Raw genomic sequence first — 22,061 nt, forward strand, 5'->3', positions numbered from 1 at the left:
AATGTAGAATATAATAACCCAAGACTTAATATTTTCTTGATCACAAGTCAAGCCTTCTATATAATTTATTAAAGTAGCATAATGTCCTTAAATTCGAGGTCAAGATTTTGCAGGCTTAGCAGAGATTTTTATGCATAAGGGAAAGATGAAACTTCAAAAAAATATTATTTCAGCAGTTTCATAATTTAGGATTGTGACCTCATGCTCTAAGAATAATTATGGCACATCATGATCAGCAGTTTATCAATATTCATTCATAGACTTAGACTCTCTTCATACCATAGTTTGTAGGGCGTTTTTTTTCTTTTCATGCAACCATAGTAACTTTAAAATAGTTAGTAAATGCCTTTAGGAGCACAGCCAGTTGCATTATTTGGGGGTTGTGCTTTTAGCAGTATCTATAACATTTATGAAAGCCACTTTTATTCTGTTCTTTTCCTGAATTTTAATGTAGTTGTTATACCTTCTGCTGCCAGGTGAGACCAGTGTTTCTAAGGAGCTTTCACAGTGATCACAGGCAACCTATGGCTGCCTGGTAAAAGCTTACCAACTCTGCTTTCACAGTGGCCACCATGAATTTGTTGTGGTTGCATGTGCGATTCCTGCGAAAAACAAGGGCAGGGGAGGTTTGCCGTTGGTTTAAGATGTAACTATAATGGCAGAAAAGGCATAAGAACAGACATGAAGTTCTGTGGCTGCTTAAAACTAATCTGTGGCTGTAAATTCAGTGGTGTTGCATCGGTCCATAATCAAAATGATCAGACACTGAGAGCCAGCTACAAGGAAATGCCAAATCAATGGAGTGCACCAATTTATTAAAATTTCTATCTAGCATCTCTAAGGAAGCATTAAACAAAGTTTTCCAACCTACCCAGCCAAGAACAGCAGGCAGCAAAATAGCATGGACTCTTCTGTCTGTCCTGTAAATACCGTAAAGAAGGGCAGCAGGTGCTTGTGGTAATTCTGCCGGAGTAGATGGCCAGAGAGCACCACCTGGCCTGACAAAAGCACAACTGTCTGCAGGCATCAGGGACTAGAAGATGATTCCTCAGGAGCTCAGGGTGGAGAGATTCAACTCTACTAAAAGAGTAGAGCTCGTGCTTTAGAAAATGGTGTCATCGTTCACTTCTTGCAGGAAAAAGAAACTTCTACCTTTACTGGAATAATTGTCAGCAGACTGGAGGTTTGTTTTGATTGAGGAAGAGCTAATGCAATTTTTCAGCCAAGGAAATCTTAGAAAATTTGAGAATAAAGGCCTGTACATTTTCTTTGTCAAGTAAATCAAGGCCTGTAACACCATCAATCTCAAGGGGGTTTCTTTAGGATTCGGTAAAATTCAGCTGTTTGGGCAAGCTCTTGAATTGGCAGCTTTGGTGAGTACATTCAGTCAGACCAGAACATCACAGTTTTCCTCTGTCAGGAAGGCTTTTTCTGTCACGGGGCTTTTTCCCTGCCCTGATCTGCCTTGGTGTCTTGTAGGCAGGGCTGCTTCTTGACAAGTTTGATGACTGCGATAGGTGAAACTGCCTTCCATGTCACAGGGTTCTTGGAATTTTCAACTTCAAGCGGTTTTGCATCAAACCAATGTTGCGCAGCTGATAACCTGCAGCCCACTCCGTGCCAGCGACTGCAGTTGGTTCCCAAATGGTGGAGAGCAGGAGGGACTGACTCTCCAGATTATCCTGCCAAACAGCTTGGCCTGAGTATTATTGTGTTGAAAACTTGAGGTCCTGCCTCAGCCTCGCTCTGCTAGAAGACACCACTCATGTTGGTGGTGTAGGCTTGACATTTGTAGGCGATTTCTGCTCCTCCTGCAGCAAGTTTGCCTGAGTGCTGTGCTTGACAACACAGTCACGAAAGGGGATAACAAAAGGCAGAGCAGCATTTGCGAGATTAAAGCAGTGTTTCTGGAATGAAAGAAGCGTTGAACTTCAAACAAGTGCTTGGTATGCATTTACTTTTATTAACATTCCTCTGTGTGACTGTGAAATTTGGATAACAGCCTTGTTTCTTCCAAGCATTAGCGGGTTCTTCTTGGGGTGTCTTTGAGTCCTTCCTGGTGTAAAAAGCCTGGAAAAGATTTTAGGTGTCAAGTTCTTGCAAGTGTTTTCAAATAGTTTAGAAACACTGTTTCTGTAGATACAGGAGCACAGATTTTTGAAGAGGAGGATGGACAGTGTGTTGCCTGAAGCTGCTTTCTATGGGCTCATTAAAATCAGAATGGCTCTGAGGCAAGCCCAGGAAATATTGCTAGGATGTGTTCAAGGGAAGTCCACGTTTGGAGTGCAAAACCACACAAAAGACAGTGATACTATCCACTGCAGGCAAGCTTTTGGAAATTCAGTAACCAGACATCTATAGGTATGTGCAAAACTAGAACACTTGAGGAAAACAAGCAGAAATAGGTGAATCCGGTGAGTATCTGTGACTGATAACGTGCTGCAAACAGTTTGAGCTTTCTGGTAGCAAGTCCAGCAGAACCCCAGACAGAGCCTAAGGAGATTTTTATGTAACTGAGCTGTCTGTGTGTTCCCGCCTAATAAGTTTTGAATGTCAGCCAACTTCAACTAAATTTGACAGTGGGTAGCTATTACAGCTATTCAATTTTAGCTGTTATCTCTTACCAGTTCCATTAAAAGAAGTGACTAGAAGGAGGAAAGGCACCCAATTAGTGGCCCCACTAAAGGAAAGGGACTAGTTAGCATTTTTCTCCTATTAAACGTTGCAAGCAGAAAGGAGAAAGACTAAGGAAACAAGGTTTCATTATTCCTGCTCCTGAATTAGAACTTAATAATTTTTAAAAATGGCAAAACCATTTTCTTCATATACTTTGTAGCTCAGCACTTGCTTTATTTTGTGTATATTATTGGGGAATACAGAAAGCAAATAGGGAAGTAAGAAGTTGTCTCTTACTGCTTCGTGACAGTGGTGGGCTCCCATGCCAGGAGTTGCATGGAATGAAGTGGTCTGAAGCCTGAAGGTGTGCAAATGGGGATAGTGGGGACTTCTTGGACCCTCCAACCATGTAATAAAATAGGGTTACACTGTAATTGCTGCAGCATTTGAAACTGTGGGTGCTCAAAGCTTACTCTTCATTGAGTCATCTTTTTTCTTCCCCAAGTGCTTATTCTGCGTATTGCACACCTGTTTTTAGCAGAAATAATTTTGATGGCTACAGGAGGGAAAAAGAAGCAGATTGTTTTAGAATAGGCAGAAATTCAAAGCCAGGTTGAATGGGACTTTGCGCAACCTGGTCGAGTGGAAGGTGTCCTTGCCCATGCCAGGGGGGTTGGCACCAGATGATCTTTAAGGTCCTTTCCAACCCAGTCCATTCAGTAGTTCTATGAAATTGGTTAATGAAGCAAAGAATGTATGTCATCAGGTTCTTTCTCTTTGGTTTTAATTGTGCTCCGTGTGGGACCTGTTGTGTCAGTGAGCAATATTTGTGGTACAACAATAAATGTAAATATTGTGGTCCTTGCTAAATGAGATTGAAAGTCTGTGCCTCAGGCTGCATAAATGAGTTCTGGGGGGTGATGGTTTAGCAAGTAATAATGTTTGCTCACTCTGCTATACACCTTGATTTCTATATAAATTGTGTAAATTTATGCATAAGCACATAATTATGCACACTTAACTGCCAGTTTGCCTCTGCAGTAATGTGCTTTTGCTCATAAACAGTTAAACATCCTTTTCCTGAAATGGGAGGAATGGTGGTGTTTTTAATTATTGTACCAACTCTTATTCCCACCGAAGTTAAATTCAAGCTGCCTTCCAAAATCAAGGCCTGCTATATATTGCAAGAGAATTTTGACAGTATGTAGCAGAGGATTTGGGAGATGAACTGGGGCTGTGTTAGTTGTAGAACATAACTTTCCCGGTCGGTATTTTGCTTAGTGTTCCCATTTTCCTTTAGTTTTTGCTATATGGATTTTGGCTATTCAGCCAAGAGAGAGTGGTAGGTACAGTACTGTATATCATTAGTATGTGAGCAGTAGAGTGAATTTCAGCTGAATAAAAATGAATTCTTTGACTTGCAATTGTGAACGTTTCTAGTTTGCCTTGACAATCCTGTCAAGACAAATTTGAACTTTGTCAGCAATTGTGATTGCTTGTGGGAGAATTACCAAAAGCCTTTGCTCTAGGTATCAGTCAGTGATTGCAGCCCTCGTCTGCTATTTGACCAAAATTTTCCATGGCACTCAGCAGGCTATTACTTGTCACTCTGACATATAATGGAGGAGTATTTTAATTGATTTAAAAGTTAAAATTTATAGTTATTTATTACAGTATAGCTGTATTACATGTCAGCAGTTACGCTTGCTGTGAAAATAGGGAAAGAGGAGTTGAAAGGACTCGGGGTTTAGAATATTTTAAAAACATGTGCAGTTGAGTTTACCTTCCGCTTCTACAGGCTATCAATAGAATTTTTATTTAGTTAATGGGAACAGAGTTTTCCTATTATGTAATACTGTGGATTTTAAAAGGGATTCTTGAATGTTAACTGTGCATCTAGTTTCTAAAACTGTTTCTCCCATGTGCAATTCTCCACTTTCATAGTGAACTCTGAACAACTGCCTTTTGGATCTAATGCTGTTTTGGTTTATGACCTAAACCATTCCTCTGTCATGGTCTCCAGATGTCTAAAATAGGTATAATTATACCCAAATTGAAGGGTTATGTGAAATTAAAAATTGTGAATCGCTCTTAAGGCTGTACAGCATAAGTGCTGTTGGTGCATTTGGAGGTTATGTGTGTGCTGGAGTGTGAGATCAGATGCTCTGGCAATACTGTCTTCCGGATTGCTCTTGTGGATGCAAGTGTCTTTCTAACTGGTGATGATTAGTCTAAAGAGTCTTTTTCTGTGTGTCCATTTCAAAACAAGCTCTTTGGCAAGAAAGTGAAGAGAGGAAGGCACCACAATGATGAGTGGCTTGCATCTCTCTTCTCTCCACCCTGCTTATCATTCAGCTTACCTGACTTTCTAAGTTAAGAAGAAGGATGGAAAGAATATCTGCATTGCATCTACAAGAATAGGATGGGAAATGGGGCTGTTGGATACTCATTAACGTACCCCTCTTTTGGCCTATACTTCCTGACCCTCCACATAAACTAGAGGCAGGGGAAAATGGGGGAACTTGAAGTGTCCAAATAAATGTGGTAATCAACAATATCACCAGGATCAGGATTGACTTGGTGTAAATAGAAGAGTAAGGATCTCTGCAAATTGACACTTTATGTAGTGGAGGTGGCACAAGTGAGAAGTGATGTCCCTGTCTGAACTGGAGCTCCTGCTTGCCGTGTCCTCTGCTAATCACAATTTTTAAAAGCAGATACGAAGCCCAAGAAGGCTGTTTCACCTGTGACCAAATTCACAGGTTGGATTGGGATCATTATTATTGGAGGAAATCCAATTGCATCCTGTTGGTAAGCATCCTGAGAGCCAGAGAGACTGGGAAGGGAATCAGAATATGCTGAGTTGGAAGGGACCTTTAGCCCTGCACAGGACCATTCCCAAGAGTCACGTGTGTGCCTGAAGGCTAGATTGTGTTTACAGTAGGCACAGGCAGAGGCCACTGGAGATGTAAGTGGCTGAGCAAAGAAGCCACAGTCAGAAAAATGAAGGATGGCTGCACTAGGGCCAGCTTCACCACTCACAGAGATAGGTCTGCCAGAATACCCATTCCTATCCCATTTTTCTTTATTTGCTTTTTCTCCTTATTCTAGAAGCTGATGGATATGAATCCCACATCTATTTGCCTACTTAATGCAGGTGTATCCTGCTCACAATAATCTTGCAGATTCCCCAAACATCATGACTGTTTTTTATTACACTGTCTAAAGGTAGCAAAAGCCCATTAAGGGAACAAGAGGGGAACAGTAATGGAGACAGAAGTGGAAATTGCCCTGGCTTTTCTACCTTATAGTTTTAGGAGGATATTTGGGTTGGGCTGTGGGACCAGGAAGGTGAAAAGGCAAATTTCCAAACTGCCTCAGTATCTGTGTACCTAGAGCTGCAGGAGTTGTCTTATTTCTTGTATCGAGTGATAGTTGTATGCATTTAAAATGCCATGAACAGGTTGAATTTCTTAAAAAATGGAAAAATGTTAGTGAAAATGAAGCCTTCATTATTTCAAATAGAGGTTTTAGAAGTGACAGAAGATGTTTCAAAATAATGTGACTATTTGTCTTTTAAAATATCTGTTAATCAGAGATGGTGGTAAAATTGGGGTTTGTCTCTTACTGTATCATCTGAAACAAGTGCCAACCTGGAAACTTCCAGTAAAAAATGTAAGCTCTGTGCTTAACCTTATTAAGGATTATTACTTTTTGATTAGTGAGATCATCTTCGGCAGATTATTTCTTTTTCCAACCTTCCTTTTACAAATATAGACAAAACTCCCTGCATGTTGCAAGATACTTAAGTCTGTTCATGTTAGGAATTTCCCTGAAAAGCTTATATGCTCCACTCCTATTACTCAGTTCTGTGTTGGTAACTTGTACTAAATAATACTGTGAGCTGTCTGTTGCCTTTCTTTTTTTCCCTGCCTCCTGTTTATAAAGTTTAGGTTTTGCAGACTTTCCTCCTTCTATTTTCAGTTCCTATGTGGTATTGTAATGTAGCAGATGCTGGTACAGTAATGCTAATACGCTTTCAACATCCATACTAATTTTGTCTTGTTGGATGGGGGGCATAAAGGAGTTGAAAGGCCAAACCCCCCATTCCATCCTCCCATTAGATTCTTTCAGCTCAAGTAATAATTTTACATGTTGCCTTTCTAAGCCTGTGGGATTGCTCTTATGAGTAAAGGTCTTCCATACTGGGGCTATTATGTGACAAGTTGGAAAATAGCCTTTGTTCCCATGGTAACCTTTTTTTTGTGCCTTGGTGCGTTTTTTCCCTATGGTTTCATGGTTGCTCTGGAGGTTTTTCTGTTGTGGTATTTTAATCCCCAGTAGACCATGGATGGCAGTACAGTTTACTTTTTTTGCTATTATGAAATAATTTGATTTTTTTAAAAAATTATTTGATTATGGAACTCTTGTAAACTTTTTATATTGTGTGGTTAGGGCATTAATGGTGTGGTGACTTTCTCTGGAAGCAGATCATGCACTCAAAAGTTAAAACAAACATTTTGTAATAGGAAAGTATGTCCAACTGGACCAAACTGCTTCTGTTATAAACTAATATCTTTAATATAGGTATTCTTTTAGGACTTTTGGGGCCAAGCCCTTGCCCGATGTACCAGGTAGATTTTTGTCTCTGCAACAGAATGACATTTCTTAAGGTCATTAATGGTCAATACTCTGGTCATCGATGTCATTTCAGGTTGCTGTATTAAGGGTTTCATAAAATAAACCTTCAAGCAGAGGCAGGTATTTTTAGGAGTTGCTTGTTTAGACTCTGAGGGAAGAACTTGAAAAAAAGTAGTGAGCTTTCGTTTGAAATTAGGAGGCTTTTTAAAGATATGCTCTTATTAGCATCTCCCTGCTACTATGTCTTCTATGTATATTTTTCTTCTTCCTTGCTTGTTCGCTATTTCTTTGTCTTAGAAGTCTTCAGTAGCAGAGCAATATAGTCACATGGTCTTGTCTTGCCTCTATCTCCTCATGGTAATGATTTCCCACTGGTGCCCCCATCCAGCAGGTGAACCTCACTTGCACTTTATGCAGCTCAAAATATTGCTGACTGATAAAGCAGCAGACTCACCAGGTAAACACTACTGTGCTCTCCTAAGAGAGTTACCAGGATGCATACTGGTTCACATGTTTGCCAATGGTGAAAAATGGGATGGTGCTATGAAAAATTGAGTTTTTCAAAGCTGTTTGTCTCCTTTTATTTGTGGCAGGTGGGCAGGTGCAGGAAAAGAAAGAGTTAAACATACTCCCTGCCCCCCCTCAAGTAGACTTTCAATAATTAACTAGATAATTTTCCAGATAAACTGTTCCTGCCTTATCTTGCTATACATAGCAGTTTATAATCAGCACCACAAACACCAACATTGCATGCATTTAAACTGCACTAATTCTATAAGTGGACAAAATATGAAAAGTTAGAGCAAATGCACTGTGAGGCTTACTAGTATTCTCTGGCTTCCAAAGCTGAAGGCTTATTCCTGATTGGAAACTCCCTATCTAGGTTAACCATTCAATTTCAATAGATAACTATATTTATGTACTAAAAAACCTGCAGAGCAAGTAAATTTTATTTCCCTGGGGCAGTTGTGGCTTTGTACCTTGTGAGAGTAGTTAGAAGAGAAAAGAGCATTGCAGAGGAATAGTAGGAGGATGTTATAGTTCTCTGATCACTAAATCAGTGGGTAAAAACTAGATTTATTTCCCTGGGAGATAAGTGCTCTTCAGTTTCAGTCCACCACAACACACTTTTGTTTATGCTTAAATTTATATTTTTCTGTAGTCAACGGATTATTTGGAGGTAAAATTTGGATAGCCAGCTATAGTTGTTACCAAACGATTTCAGGAGAGAAGGTCAAGGAAAAGTCAAGGTTTACAGCTGGATGGAGGAAAATGCTGGGTCCTGTCAGCATCCACTAAGGTAAATGGGAACTGAAGGAGCATAGCACACTTGCTTCATTTTGTAAAATCAACATATGCCTTAAGGTTAGACTAAATACAGGAACCTGTTCATTGGTGACTGCAGCACAGAACCCATCAGCTTCTATTTGCCGAATAAACATTGGAATTTAAATGCTTTTTTAAAATCCTAAGTGCATCTTTTTATATTTGCTGGTGCTTGAGAGGAAGGTTGGAACCTTTTCTATTAGTGCACGTCAGAGTTTGCTTGTTATCATAATTAAGATCCAGGTATGAAAGGTGGTGTATGACCCTTAGGCATCGCTAAATAAAGTAACTTAATGTGAAAGCTGCAGTTGCTGAGGAAAGAAACCATCCAAGTTCTCAGTTTGCTTTTTCTTAACTAAATGCACTTTCCTCTCTGATTCCTACATGTTCCATCATACTAAGCATTTCCTAAGATTAAATGTAATATCACAGCTGCTGAATTTTCTCTTTGTTGTTGTTGGGTTGGGGTTTTTTGTTTGTTTATTTGTTTGTTTGCATTTTAATTTCTTTGAAATATATCCTCAAAGTTGTAAGTGGCAAAATAAGTTTATCTTGGTGAGACAGTGGTCCATTTTTTAAATTACAGTGGGTAATAGTGGAATGCAGGGGTAGTTCATCATCAGCTGAAACAAAACAAAGGTGAGCAAATGGTAAGCTAAGTAGGAGCTTCAGGATCCTGAAGTTTGGGACGTTTCAAAAACAATTGATTTATAACACAAGAAGATGCTATTTTCTAGGTAGATTTTTGTGTCCTTAATTAAATTTCCTGAATATTTTACATTGGAAATGTATTTTCAATTTGTATTTTCTGTTATTTATGTTATTCTAGTGGAGAGAAGACATTAAAGGAGTAATTAATTCTTTCCCTAACCACTTACATTACTTATGGACTTAGACAATACTCCAGATGTCAGAGCAAGCGTGCACTGATTCAGATGTTATGCTTGGCAACTATCATCCATAATACGCACTAAAGTACATAGTTAGCTTTCCTAAAATATTTAAACCTTGTTCAAAGTTTGAGTTTAAAACTTTTTGTTTGTTTGTTTTAATGTTTACTCTTAAAACCAATAATTTTTTTTTAAGGTTGAGGGTGTAAGGGTTGGTAGTGGCCATAAGAGTCCTATTGTTTTATGCAAGGAAACATAATTTCTGTATTGCTTTTATAATTTCTGTCTTCATCTCTGTAGGCCCTGAGAAACTCAGACAGCATTATTTGCAGCTAGGTTATTTAGCAGTTTGCCAAACTTCAGAAGGTAAATGTTGCTCCTCCTGCACACAGGAGTGTTGCTGCTGAGGCTCAGGGGTGGTTTGGTTCCAGCGGTTCTTCCTTAGCTCAGCGTTCAGGAGGTCCCACGTGACTGCCTTCCCCTCCAAAAATCTGGTCGTTTCATCTCTGCACATTTTCACTTCTCTCTGCTTTCTTGGTCTGCTGACAAGAAGATTGGTTTATATACTCTGACATTTAAGAAATACCATTTTCCAGTCTGCTAATCTGCTTTATTCAAGTACTTATAGGAGAGAGCCAGGATGCCTTCCTGCAGTGAAGCTTTTTAAAAATTTGTGTTACACAAGCAGAAACTGATACTGGCCAAACATTAGTATTGACAGTTAAAATGAGCAGCATGTAGCAAAACATGGGAGATGATGAAAGGCACTGGTGGAGGCTGTGACTAACATCGTTGTGCAGTGGTCAAGTAATCTGTTGGACATCTTTTGACCAGTATAACATTTTCCAAATGACTAGTAGAGTTATCTTGGGCAATGAAATTATTGTTTCTATGTGAATGTGCACAAAAATAACAGAGGTAATGTGAAGAGGAGATGGTTGTGCTGTCTACTCTGATAGCTGAGTTGTTGATGAGTTAAAGAAAGAAAGGTACTTAAGAGCTGCTAAAAGAACTGACCAGTCAAAAGGAAGCATTTAAGGACATAAAGATTATCTGTGGAACCAAGAAAGAATTCAGGGAACTATTTGGAGGGGGGAAAGAGTATATTTCCGGGGTAGCATTACCTTCGTAATCAGTGTCTTGATTTTAGTGACAGGTGACAAGGAGCTGTATTGTTGTTCATAGTGGGACTTTCTTGTCTCCTTGGGCATGACTGACTGGCCTTCTGCATGGAGGTTGGTGAAGGCCAGGCCATGTGAGTGTGCTCCTGCAGCATCACAACCAGCTCTGCAGCTCTTGGTGGGTGGCTCTTGGTCAACTCCTGGCTGCCTCCTGACTGTCTGAACCTCCTCGCGTGGGAGAGGTGGGCCCAAGCTCTGGTCTCTGTGCTCAGCCAGACCAACCACATCCTGGTTGTGAAATACCATTTGAAATACACAGCTCTTGTTTTGGGCCACAGGGAGGTTGGTTTCAGGATTTCTGTGTGCAAAGTTAACTATCATGTTTTTGTGTACCAGTCCCCAGTAGAAGATGACTCTTGCTGGAGGTTACGCCCCTTCAGAAATGAGGTGAGCAGGTAGAAGTAAGCTGCAGGCAGCCTTTGCATCTTGAATATCCTAACTATTCTTCCTCTTAGAAGTTGGGGCTTTTTTTCCCTGTGGTAAAAATATGATTTGATGATCTCACCTTCTTTTTTCCTTTGTTTTTGCATCACTTTATTTATCGAGGTGTACCCAGGTTCCTTCTGTTAGTTTTACTGCCAGAGAATTTCAATATGAAAAAGAAAAGTCAATGACGTGGAATTAAAAAGGACTCATCTAGATCTCATAATAATAAAAGTACTTGGAACAAATGAGTTTGGAATTCATATTGTGGCTTATGCTTCTTTGGAGCGCTTTGTTTTATCATCAGAGAGGCATCATTTGTTTAAACTGTGTTCCTGTCTGACATCTGGTTTGAAAAGCATAATAACCTATATAATCAGCTTTTAAAATGCTGGATTATCTGTGGGTTTATTGACTCTTCTTTACAAAATCTGTTATTTCTAATTAATTCTCCATATAACTATTACTAAAGCCAACTCTCAGACACACAAATGGGCTTGATGGCAATGGCTAGTCAAGGTCAGCATTTAACTGCCAGCATTTGCACTGTTGAGGATAATAAATCAGGCTTATTCTTAATCACATACCCCACAACGTGACGAATGTTAGCGGAGCCATCTAAGCAACCATTTTACAAATCATTTAGAAGATACATTTGGCACTGTTAAACTGGTCCATGCTGCCCTTGGCTGTAAAAGCATTGTGATAAAATATGTATGCTGTGTTAGATCTCCTTTGTTTGAATCCTGCAGAGTCTGTGTGTGTATGGGGATGTGTGTATGTGTTTGCTTATGTTTTTCTTTGTGTTGGAAATAACGAGAGAGGCATGAAAGTAATATTACCTAATCAACCTATGGAAGCCACTGGCTTCTGAAAGTGGGGATGAGTAGCCAGCTCTGTGGCACTATTTTCTATTTCTTGTGTTTTTCATTAGGAGTTTATATTGAGAGTAGCTTGCCACCCACAAGGAATGTTCTGGGTCAACAAAAGTCCATTGTGTGAAAATTTTACAAACCCCTGTTAAATATCAGAGCAATATGTTTTAGGCACTAATTTGATTTCGGGGAAATGTGTAAATACAGTGTTTTCACTTGATCTAAATTTTAAGACTCAAACCTGCTGTGGCCCACAGATGCCATTAGATTTAGCATGTCATAGCTATTTGGCAATAGGCTAATTACTCTCCAGGGAGTCAATTGTAAAGTTTTTAATCTTTTTTTATGGTATTTGTTCTTATATGGACCAGCTCTTGTATATTTCAAAACAGAGAATGACTCAATTACTTAAGTAACTTTGATTATTGTAACTAAGCTTTTCATCTGGAGCCAAAAAATCAAACTGAACTCCAGAAAAACAGCTAAAATTAAATTAATGGAGATATCTCTGCTACAGTCAACTGAATTTAACACCGAGTTTTTTGCTTTTTAAGTGTTACCTGCCTGTAACTTCTCCCAAATGCCAGTTTACATTAGGATTACTTGATAAAAATTCATGGCATGTTGCTGTAGAAAATTAATGCAAAGGGAAATATTTAACTTGGAGCATGCATGAAAAGCACTTTCAATGTGGGGGGTTTAGTGTAGGTTTTCTGCCTGTACATACTATAGAATACAGAGCTAAGATGATTAATGAAAGAATTGGTTTAATAAAAGTAATGAATAAGTAAAGTGTCATTCTGTGTCATAAACACTGGATGTCTGGCCTTGAAATAAAGGCTTGATCATGCCTCAGATCTTGATGCAGGTCTTGTTCACAGTGGTCAAAATCACTAAGAAAGGGATGACAGCCTGAACCAAGAGAGATTTAGGAGGAAAAAGTATAACTATCCGTGTGTGCCTTGTTGAGAAATAAAAGCTTCCATGGAGAGAACGACTTAACCTGAGGTTTAGCTGTGTGGTTTGAGCATGTTTTTGTGCTCAGGCTGTTATTATTTGCAGGTATGTACAAACACCACTCTACCTTTGTATGAGGTACTATAACAACATTTTGAGTTGGCAAATGCTCAGGTATAGCATGGGTGAAAGAGGACATGAGAGAGTTTAAAAACAAGCCAAACATTGTTCATTAGAACACAATCATAGCTAGAGCTGGCACAAGGTGGAGGAGATTTAAGTACCAACAGCTAATATGAATGTTTCTTTGCAATGAAGTATTTGAGAACTGTTCCATGTTGGATGGTCCTGTTAAATGACAATACCTCGTTTGTGTTTTAAGCTATTCCACTTTTAAACTGATTACAAGAATGAGTTAATTGAATTTCATTCCAGAATGTTAAGTTTCCACCTGTGATGATGTGGCTGAGTAGCCGAATACATGCTTTGTATTCAAACTTTACCTCTGCCTTTCAGCTGCATTCAAGTCTTTAGTTTAGAGAAACGCTGTATAAAATATGCTGTAGATTACGTCTTAAGTAGGCATTTAATAATAGTCATGGATCAACTGGTGTCTCAATGTGTCTTTTTGCTGGCTTTTTTTACCTAATAATTCTGTGTAAGTGCAATTTTGTAGGGTAGCTTGTAGCTAAAAAAAGGCTCTCCCACCTTGTGCAAATCCTACATGACAATTTATTTTCAACTAAAAATAATACATAATTATATATATATGCAATATGTATATATAGAGAAGCATGTGTGTGCGTATATGTATAAAAATAAAAAATCATGCACACTGCTGTGATACCCTGGAAACTTCCATTTCTCTACAGGAAGAGCTCTCTTAACAAAATTACCTATTTTTTTTTTTTAGATATGAAAAATATACACTGACCTTTTTCAAGGTGGAAAGACTAGGAGAGTTTTTGCTAGTCTTAGGAAGAAATGGGAACATGCAGCATCAAAATTACAAATCCCTGGAGACATTTTTGTGTTATGTCAGAATGGAAATGTTACCTTCTTCAGCAAAATACTGACATATGCAATGAAAAAAAGAAAAAAAAAAAGAATTTTCAACGGTAGTTTTCCAGGTTATTGACATTTTCTCTAGAAAGCGGATACCTTTTGAAGAATTTTTTTTAATGAGAGCTTAATTTTTTTTCGTGTAGTAGGGAACATGCTGGAGGGAGAAAGTCCTGTTCTTTGCCTAAACACATCCAAAAGCAGAGCTGAATACCAGCACAGCCTTGGCAAATCCTGAAGAAGTTATCTTTCCCTAGGGTAGATTAATGCAGCATGCACAGGTATGACTGTGACTCGAGCTCACAGAACTTATTTTAACATAAATTTGGTGAGGCTTTCTCTTGAACAGATGAGCTAATGCCATCACCTAGCAATTATCAAGTAGTGTGATGTTATGTAATGAAAGTATAAATAGCACAAGGACTAAAACTAGTAAATCTAACAGACTAGCGAGCAGACAAGAGCAGGAATACTATTTGGAACATTTTGATTAACATCTGAACACTGTCATTTAAAAAGACATTTAGATTTGATGTTACAGTAAAGCTGTAGGCCAGGAGAGTTGCGCTCCTTCATTTGGAGTGACGTTCGAGCTGTGCCCCCTGGATAAATCACTTGGCTTCTGTATAACTCTTTAAAGGAAGTTAGAAATCTGGAAAAAGGCAAGAGTGCATACTTGAAATTTCTTAAACAGGTTCGTTGTCTTATGTTTGAATTAAGACTGCCTGTGCACTGTGTTTTCCCGATGTCTGATGGACAAATTGCCTGTGACTTGCAGTTTGAACTACTTGATTATTTCCCCATCAGTGTCTTTTAGGGTTGTTTTTGTAGTTGTTTGGCAGCGTTCAGAGGGATAATGTGTAAGAAATGTAAGAGGTCATGTTTACCTGGAGGAGAGAGGTTGTGTGGAAGGAGAGACTCTCTCCAGCCCTCTGGAGACATGGGAGGGATCCAAAGCTTTCATCTCCTTCAGGATCTGGCATGTTTCTCCAAGCATGCTGATTACACTAGGGTGGCATTTCCAGTTCCTGGGGGAAGAAGGGAGGGAGGAAACTCACGGCATCTTGAAATGTGACTTGTTTTTGAAGATCACTGTCTTTTAGAGGTGCCAATGGAAAATACTTCCTAAAGCCACTGTTGGAGAGTTATGGCTTAAAAAGAGCCAACCACAGAAGTGCCCTGTCATTTAAGAAGGCAGTAGATGATTGAAGTGGGGCTTGCAAGGTGTGTCAGTCTGCAAAACTTTGGGATGGTCTGAACGTCCAGTGCTGCTTTTCTGGCACTCACAGTCATATGGAAGGGTTTTCTGCGCTTGCAGAAAGTAAAAAGGCTCCAAAACTCTATAGGAAGTAATCTGTTAAATTACAGAAATATTGGAAATATTTCAAGGACCACTGCAGTGATAAGCAGAAATATGGACAGGAGAGTGCACTTTGCTGTGTTACTTTATAAAATGGCCTTTGAGGTTTTTGTACGGGTGTTCCTCAGCTGTGAAGGCTTCAAACAAAGAAAAGGAAAGAAAATTTATAGCTGCCAGGTTGCTGCCAGAGTGGTTGGTTGGTTTATTTGTTGTTTATTTTCAATTTTAATCATCTGCTACCAATAAGTTACCACTGCCCTTGTGGTAACTTCTCACATTAACATTGATATATTATGGGTGTTGTTTTAAAACAGACAATAAAAATGTTGCACTTACTAATTAAAGCAATTCGTGTATCCAACCAGGCACTGCCAGAAAGAGTTGTGGTTTCCTAATTGTTAGGTGCCTTGAGCGGTATACCTGTTATAAATTCTTAATTGAACTTTGTATTATGGCCAGTGTGATTTGAAATATTCATAGCTGCTTTGTTTGATTGTTTTTACTCCAGCTCTTCATTGAGAAGTGTATCAACTGGATCATCAAGACCTTCCAAAGTGTGTTTGGTATGTGGAGATGAGGCATCTGGATGTCATTATGGCGTGGTTACATGTGGCAGCTGTAAAGTTTTCTTCAAGAGAGCAGTAGAAGGTAAGAAAACACAAAACAAAAAAATGTCAACACAAAAGAAAAGACAAAAAAAGTTGAATGAACTCCAATTAAATTTGGTATAACTTAGGTAGAATGTGCCAGGGTGTTCTGCAATGTACATCTTCTAAAAGATGCATTGTTTTACTTTAAACCACTGCTGAATCAGGCTGCTTCTCCACCACTTCAAGGGGATTTTTGTAATTTTTAGTTCACAAAGATACAATTGATGTAAACATACTCCTGCTTCTCCTGTACTGGAGGATGAATACACTTGTCTCATCATACTTTGGCAACCTTACATGACAATGGAGTTCTAGTCTTTCCTGGGCATCTCAGTAGAAAGAAGTTAGGATTACTCAGTAGTGCTATAGTACCTCTAGTAGATGTCGTCTCTTGGTGACTTGGTTTATTAGGGTAAAAGAAAATGTTTGATCTTTACAGACTTTGTAAGCCACTTCTTCAAGTGATTAAAATAATTAAGTTTTTAATGTCTGATAATAAGAGTTCCTGACATGCAAAGGAAGTAAAAACAGTATAGGTTTTTTGAAGTCTTTGCTGATGAGTAGGTGTTGTTACAACCACGGATGGAGCAAGACATACCTACTTACTGATTTATCTTCATGAAGAAAAACCTAGAAGGAAGAAAATAGGCTCTTAGTATGGTGTCCACTGAGAAGAGTGAGGCAGTGTGTGATGTGATTAATTTCTTCTGTAATCATTAAATCTACTGCTGATGGCAATAAGGATTTAGCTCTTTGTTAAATAGACCTGGAGGGCTTGTGCATCACTGAAGTCAAGACCTTCATGTAATATCTCTCTATCAATCTATTTATCTATCATTGAAAGTGTCGATCTAATTGAAATGAACCTTCCAAAGTTATAAGGACATGGAAGAGGTTTCCCCCTGCTTGAAAGCACTTTCTCGTGCTGTTCTGCAATAGCTGACCTTGATGCCTTCATTCCCCAACTTCTTCCTTGAGAATTTAATTGCTTGATGTAGCACATGAACTGGAAAACCTTACTTATAGTCACTGAATGATTTCCTCTGTATGCTTCCACACCACATCATGGGTGGGTCTTCAGACATCCATATCTAAGCTGGTCTCTGAATCATGAGGATCTATCTTATGGATTTATGGTGGATATACTGTGTGAAATGACAACACCTTTTGTTATCTTCCTTCCTCCTTTCCTGCCTCCCAGGAAAGCTTTCCCATTCTTGAATCACTATAATTTCAATGTGCTATGTATCTGCATTTACTGCCTTCCTGTCTTTTGATGTCTATTCTGACATGATGTACCTATCCAATTTTATAGGAATTTATGAGAAAGACTGTGTTTCCAAGCCTCAGAAGCCAAAATTGTTAGGAAAGGATCACTCTCTGTGATCAGGCATAAAAATACATTTTTAAAGCGTAATTAAAAGTGATCAGTAATTACTGAAAGTTTACAAGTTAAGCAAAAAAAAAACCTCAAAAAAATGAAAGACAAAGCTACCCTGTCATCCCTAAAAATGTATGATGTCTTAAAATTAATGTACATTTTTTGGAGTCATTATATTAACATACATGTTCCTACCAGTGGTATGTGAGCACTGTCTAGACGTCTGCTTGGTATGCACGAGACTGAGCTCTTGATGCTACCACTACTGTTGTTGTTGTGCAAACACTGAAGTTTTGTCTTGGCTTGCACTTTTATGTTTAGATATATATAATATACATACATAAAAGTACATTGTAGGGTATTAGCCACAAAAGAACATAACAAAAATATAATATACATTTTGGCTTCGGATATACTGAGACTGTAAATATGAATAAAATTTTATGGAGGTAGTTTTGTAACAACAAGTTTATTGTGGAGTCATCATAAATTTTTCAGTCAGGAACATGACTAGTAAAGCACCCTTTTCTGAGGTTTCCTGATTGAAAGAAAATATTTGTAATAATTATTCTGTGTCATATGTTCAGGAGGATGTTTTTAAAACTATGGTAGTGCAGAGCATGGTATAAATAAATAAATCAATCAAAGTGGAAGAACTGCTTTAAATGTAGATCCTGGGCATACATGTCTCAGCACTGAGCTAAAGTTGTGTTCTTTAGCAAAGGTGGCAAAAGAAGTTGTAGTCTTTCAAAAGTGGCCTCCTCTTCCAATTGTTATTTAATACAGTAACTACAGCTGGTGTCATTTTCACAGAACCACAGAATGGCTGAGGTTGAAAGGAACTTCCGAGGGTCATCTGTGCAGCCCCCCTGCTCAAGCAGGGCCACTTAGAGCCAGTTGCCCAGGACTGTGTCCAGATGACCTTTGAATATCCCCAAGCATGGAAACTCCACAGTGGGTCTAGGCAACTTCTGCCAGGGATTGGTCATCCTCACCATAAATGTATTTCCTGGTGGACAGATGGACCATCCTGTGTTGCAGTTTGTGCCCTCTTTGAATGGAGCAACTCCTCCTTTAGTCATTGGTTTCTGCTGATTAAATGAAAGTATTATTTAGTTTAATTTAGAGAGTTATGTACTGATAGTTCTTCAAAAGAGGTGGTGGGGTGGAAAATCATGGGAGAGAACACATGGTATTCAGGTGGAAGGAGGAGGAGAAGTGATGTAGTTGAAGATGTCCTGCTCTTTGCAGGGACCTTTAAAGGTGCATTCCAACTCAGCCATTCTGTGAGTCTGTAAAGTGGGGAGACAAACTGTCGAAAAGCATGAAAGCAGAGAGAAGGGGGATTTGAAGAGGGGGAGCCTGCACACCCCTCAGTTCTTTGGGTCTGGCTAACGTCATCAGCCCACCTTGAACAGCTTTTGAGTGCCAATTCCTTTGTGCTCCTTTGAAATATTATAAAACCAAAGCGATTATAACAGAAAATAACAACTGTATTGGAATTTAAACACAAGAAACTAACAAGAAACACAAGAACAAAGAGACTACAGCTTGCATTTCCAATTATAAATCTGGTAATTGTATTCCCAGTTCATCGTATCTTGGAACTTGCAGGAAATGTCTAATGAATTTATGAGAAGGAAAGCTGTAGACCAAAAAAGTATTAAAATGGGTTTATTGGTGAAATTTCAAAAGTAATTTCAGATGGAATTAATTACAGGGCTGTAAATTATCAAAATACAAGTTTTGGTATTAAGTAGGTGTGGACGTTTTGCTGACTGACTTGATGAACAGGAATCTGATTTTGTCATTAATGTAAATTTGATCTGCCTTGCAAACGCTAAAGTCCTTTAACTGTAAAAGTTTTGATAACTGGTGTCAATGCAAAAGTTAAGATGTATATATTTAGAATACGTTTTTACGTAGGATAATTGTATGGGGCTTTTTTTTCTGAATTACAAATATGGCAAATCATAAAGTTATCCGAACTTTAATTTGTCATCATAATAGAGTCATATGATGAAAATACACTGTACTTTGAGGGAACTTAAAGCACCTGGCTAGTCTTGTCTTCTCTTTTTCCACTGAAGCAGCTTTCTCTAAGGAGAGTAACAGGCTTGAAGTCAGAAATCACATCTGTTCTTGCCTATGCTTTGCATTTTCAATCTTCATTTGTTCAAGTTCCAGACAAGTATGAGGTAATCTCTCCTAAATCAAAATTTATATTGTCTCTTAAATTGCTAATCCTTTATTCTTCCTTTGGCTTGAAGGTAGGAAAAAAGGAAGGCACTTTTTTGTCTCCATATGGGGCTAAAGACTACAGTACAAATGACCATTTTCTTCCAGTTATTTTACAAATTTTCTTGGAAATTTTTGGCTACTTAAAATGGGAGAATTAAAAAATTATGTTGTTTTAGTTATGGGTAAGCTTGTCCTCTTTTAAAATACAAAGATGTGATATTCAATAAACATCAGATTCTACTGTTGATTTCTGCTCCAGGAGGTTCACTTTGAAGCTAGTTCTTCTATTTTAAGTCAAAAAAATAGATTTCTCTTCATTTCTGAAGTAGAAACAAAGTCACAGCAACAAGTTTTTTTTTTTCCCCCCACTTGACCTTTTGCTATTTGCTGACTTAAAGTGGGGGATAATTTGGCTGAAGGAAACCTCAAAATCTGGTGCCTCCTGGATATAGTAAATGTGCTGTGCACCTCGGTGAGCAGCTGGTAACAAAGAAACCCTACCTCCGCTGGTGTTCGAACAGCAGGTTATCCAAGAGTTGGCTTTAATAGTGGGAGGGATGAAATTTCTTGTGTAGCAACGTGCGGGGTCTCAGCACAGCTGAGATTGCCTCAGAGATAGGGTTACGGAAAAGTGGTGCCATCCTCCCTCTCCCTTTGTGCTTGGCTGCTCTGAAAATGCAGACACGAAACAACCTGGGCTGCAAGACCAGGGGTCCAACCCAGCAGTCACCTTGCCAGGCTACGAGGCCAATCCTTGTGCCATAACCAAGAGGATCCAGCAGCTTTAAGAGGCTCGGCTTCGCGTGAAGGGTTACAAGCTATTGCCAGGCTGAAAATCCAGTGGTAGATAAATCCAGTTCTTTGGCAAGCAGAGGCACTGTGCGACTGTTTAACAAGGGGCTAGATGCATAATATCCCAGGGATGCTCTTGGGTTTGGGTGCTTTGGTTTTGGTTTTTTTCTTTTGGAAGTATTCTGTAGTCTCTGCGTCCAGTAGACCACACAAGATGGAAAGCAATATATGTAACATGTTATTTTCAGAAACAGTTAATCTTCCTATGGTTTTCCTATGCACTGTAAGTGAAAGAGCTTCCCAAGACTTTACAATCTCCAGTAGAAAATAAAGAGAAACTAAAGCCTCTGTGTGTGCCTCATTTTTTTATATTTTTTTCACTTCAATTGAAGTGGAAAAATTATCAAGGTATGAGAAATACTGACATACCTAACTCTTGAATAATTTTTTTAATTAGCCTAACTTAAATTTTTATAGAATATTGGTAAACAGGGAAATTTACCTTATTGATAATTTAAGGAAACAATATTTCTTTATACTGTATGAAGCTGAAATTGATACATAAGACAAAGGCATTTTGCACACCATTTTGCAGTGTGTGCACCCATGAATTTTGTAGGTCTGTATTACTATAATTAATTATACATACAGTTCTTCACTCTCCACTCTTCTGTTCATTCACTGTAATGGAGTCAGTGTTTTTCTGTAACAGGCTGCAATTTTCCTTTTATCCACTTTCATAAGGTCAGTGGCCTCTCTAAATTCGACATCACTCAGTATAGATGTCCATATGTTTTCATAGAAATTTCTGTGTGGGATTTGAAGTTGACTCTGTTCCTGACCTGTTGCAAGAATCTGTTTTACAACCTATCAAACAGAAATATTAGGTGAAGAGCAAGCAGATGGGTGATCTGCTGAGGGCAAGTGAGCTGGTCAAATTCATGTAGCAGCTGCTACTCTTACTTGATATGCTATGGTTAATAGGTGTAAAATCAAATTTAAATAATTAAGTCATCATAGGTTTGAAGCTGCCACCAGCCTTCCATGCTTTCATAGATATGTAAAAAGGAGTTTTCCTGATTTTTTACTCCACCAGGCAGTATTGCCTTGTGAAATGAAGTCTTCATTCCTCCTCCTGGGCTGGTTTTAGTAGGGACTCAGAGTTCAGGAGACTGGTAGGGGGAAGGAATTAAAAAAGTTTGCAGCGTGACCCCAAAAAGGGGAGCAAAAAATCAAGCAGCAAGAAGTGCAACATAAAAAAAAGGAAAGAATAAAGGATAGAGCATATATTACAATTGAATATTTTAACGCTGGGGAGAGGCGAAACAGGAGGAAAATCTTTCCTTGTGGCTCTTGAAATATGTGGCCTGAACAAAAAACACTGCTTGATGCTCAATAAAATAAAAATACTGGGTGCATGGTAAATGTGAAGTGGAACACTAGTAGACCAAGCATAATGTGGTAGCTTTTCAGAAAGGAGGGCGTAGATTTGGGAACCACCCAGGTCATACGGTGTCGTGGTTGGAAAACAAGCACAGAATGGGTGGTTTTAGCAGCTGCAGTGCCACAAAGAACCCTAAGTTGCTTAATAGATGTGAAAACTATATGAAAAAATATTTTATATCAAGGAAACTAAAAATCCACATTCATTCCGTTCTGAAAGCTT

The 22,061-nt window shown here is 38.7% G+C and overlaps 1 protein-coding gene across 2 annotated transcripts in view; it reads left to right on the forward strand.

Moving 5' to 3' along the window:
* NR3C2 (nuclear receptor subfamily 3 group C member 2) overlaps window positions 1-22,061 on the forward strand; it is a 201,731-nt gene that overhangs the window by 97,841 nt on the left and 81,829 nt on the right. For both annotated transcript variants that reach the window (XM_018073490.2, XM_018073483.2), the window contains one exon: window positions 15,840-15,979. In XM_018073490.2, coding sequence (XP_017928979.1) covers window positions 15,840-15,979 — 140 coding nt within the window. The remainder of the gene's footprint in view (window positions 1-15,839; window positions 15,980-22,061) is intronic.

The sequence above is a fragment of the Manacus vitellinus genome, unplaced genomic scaffold, assembly GCF_001715985.3.
Source record: "Manacus vitellinus isolate BGI_N305 unplaced genomic scaffold, ASM171598v3 scaffold_0_pilon, whole genome shotgun sequence".
In the NCBI taxonomy this organism is placed as follows: Eukaryota; Metazoa; Chordata; class Aves; order Passeriformes; family Pipridae; genus Manacus; species Manacus vitellinus.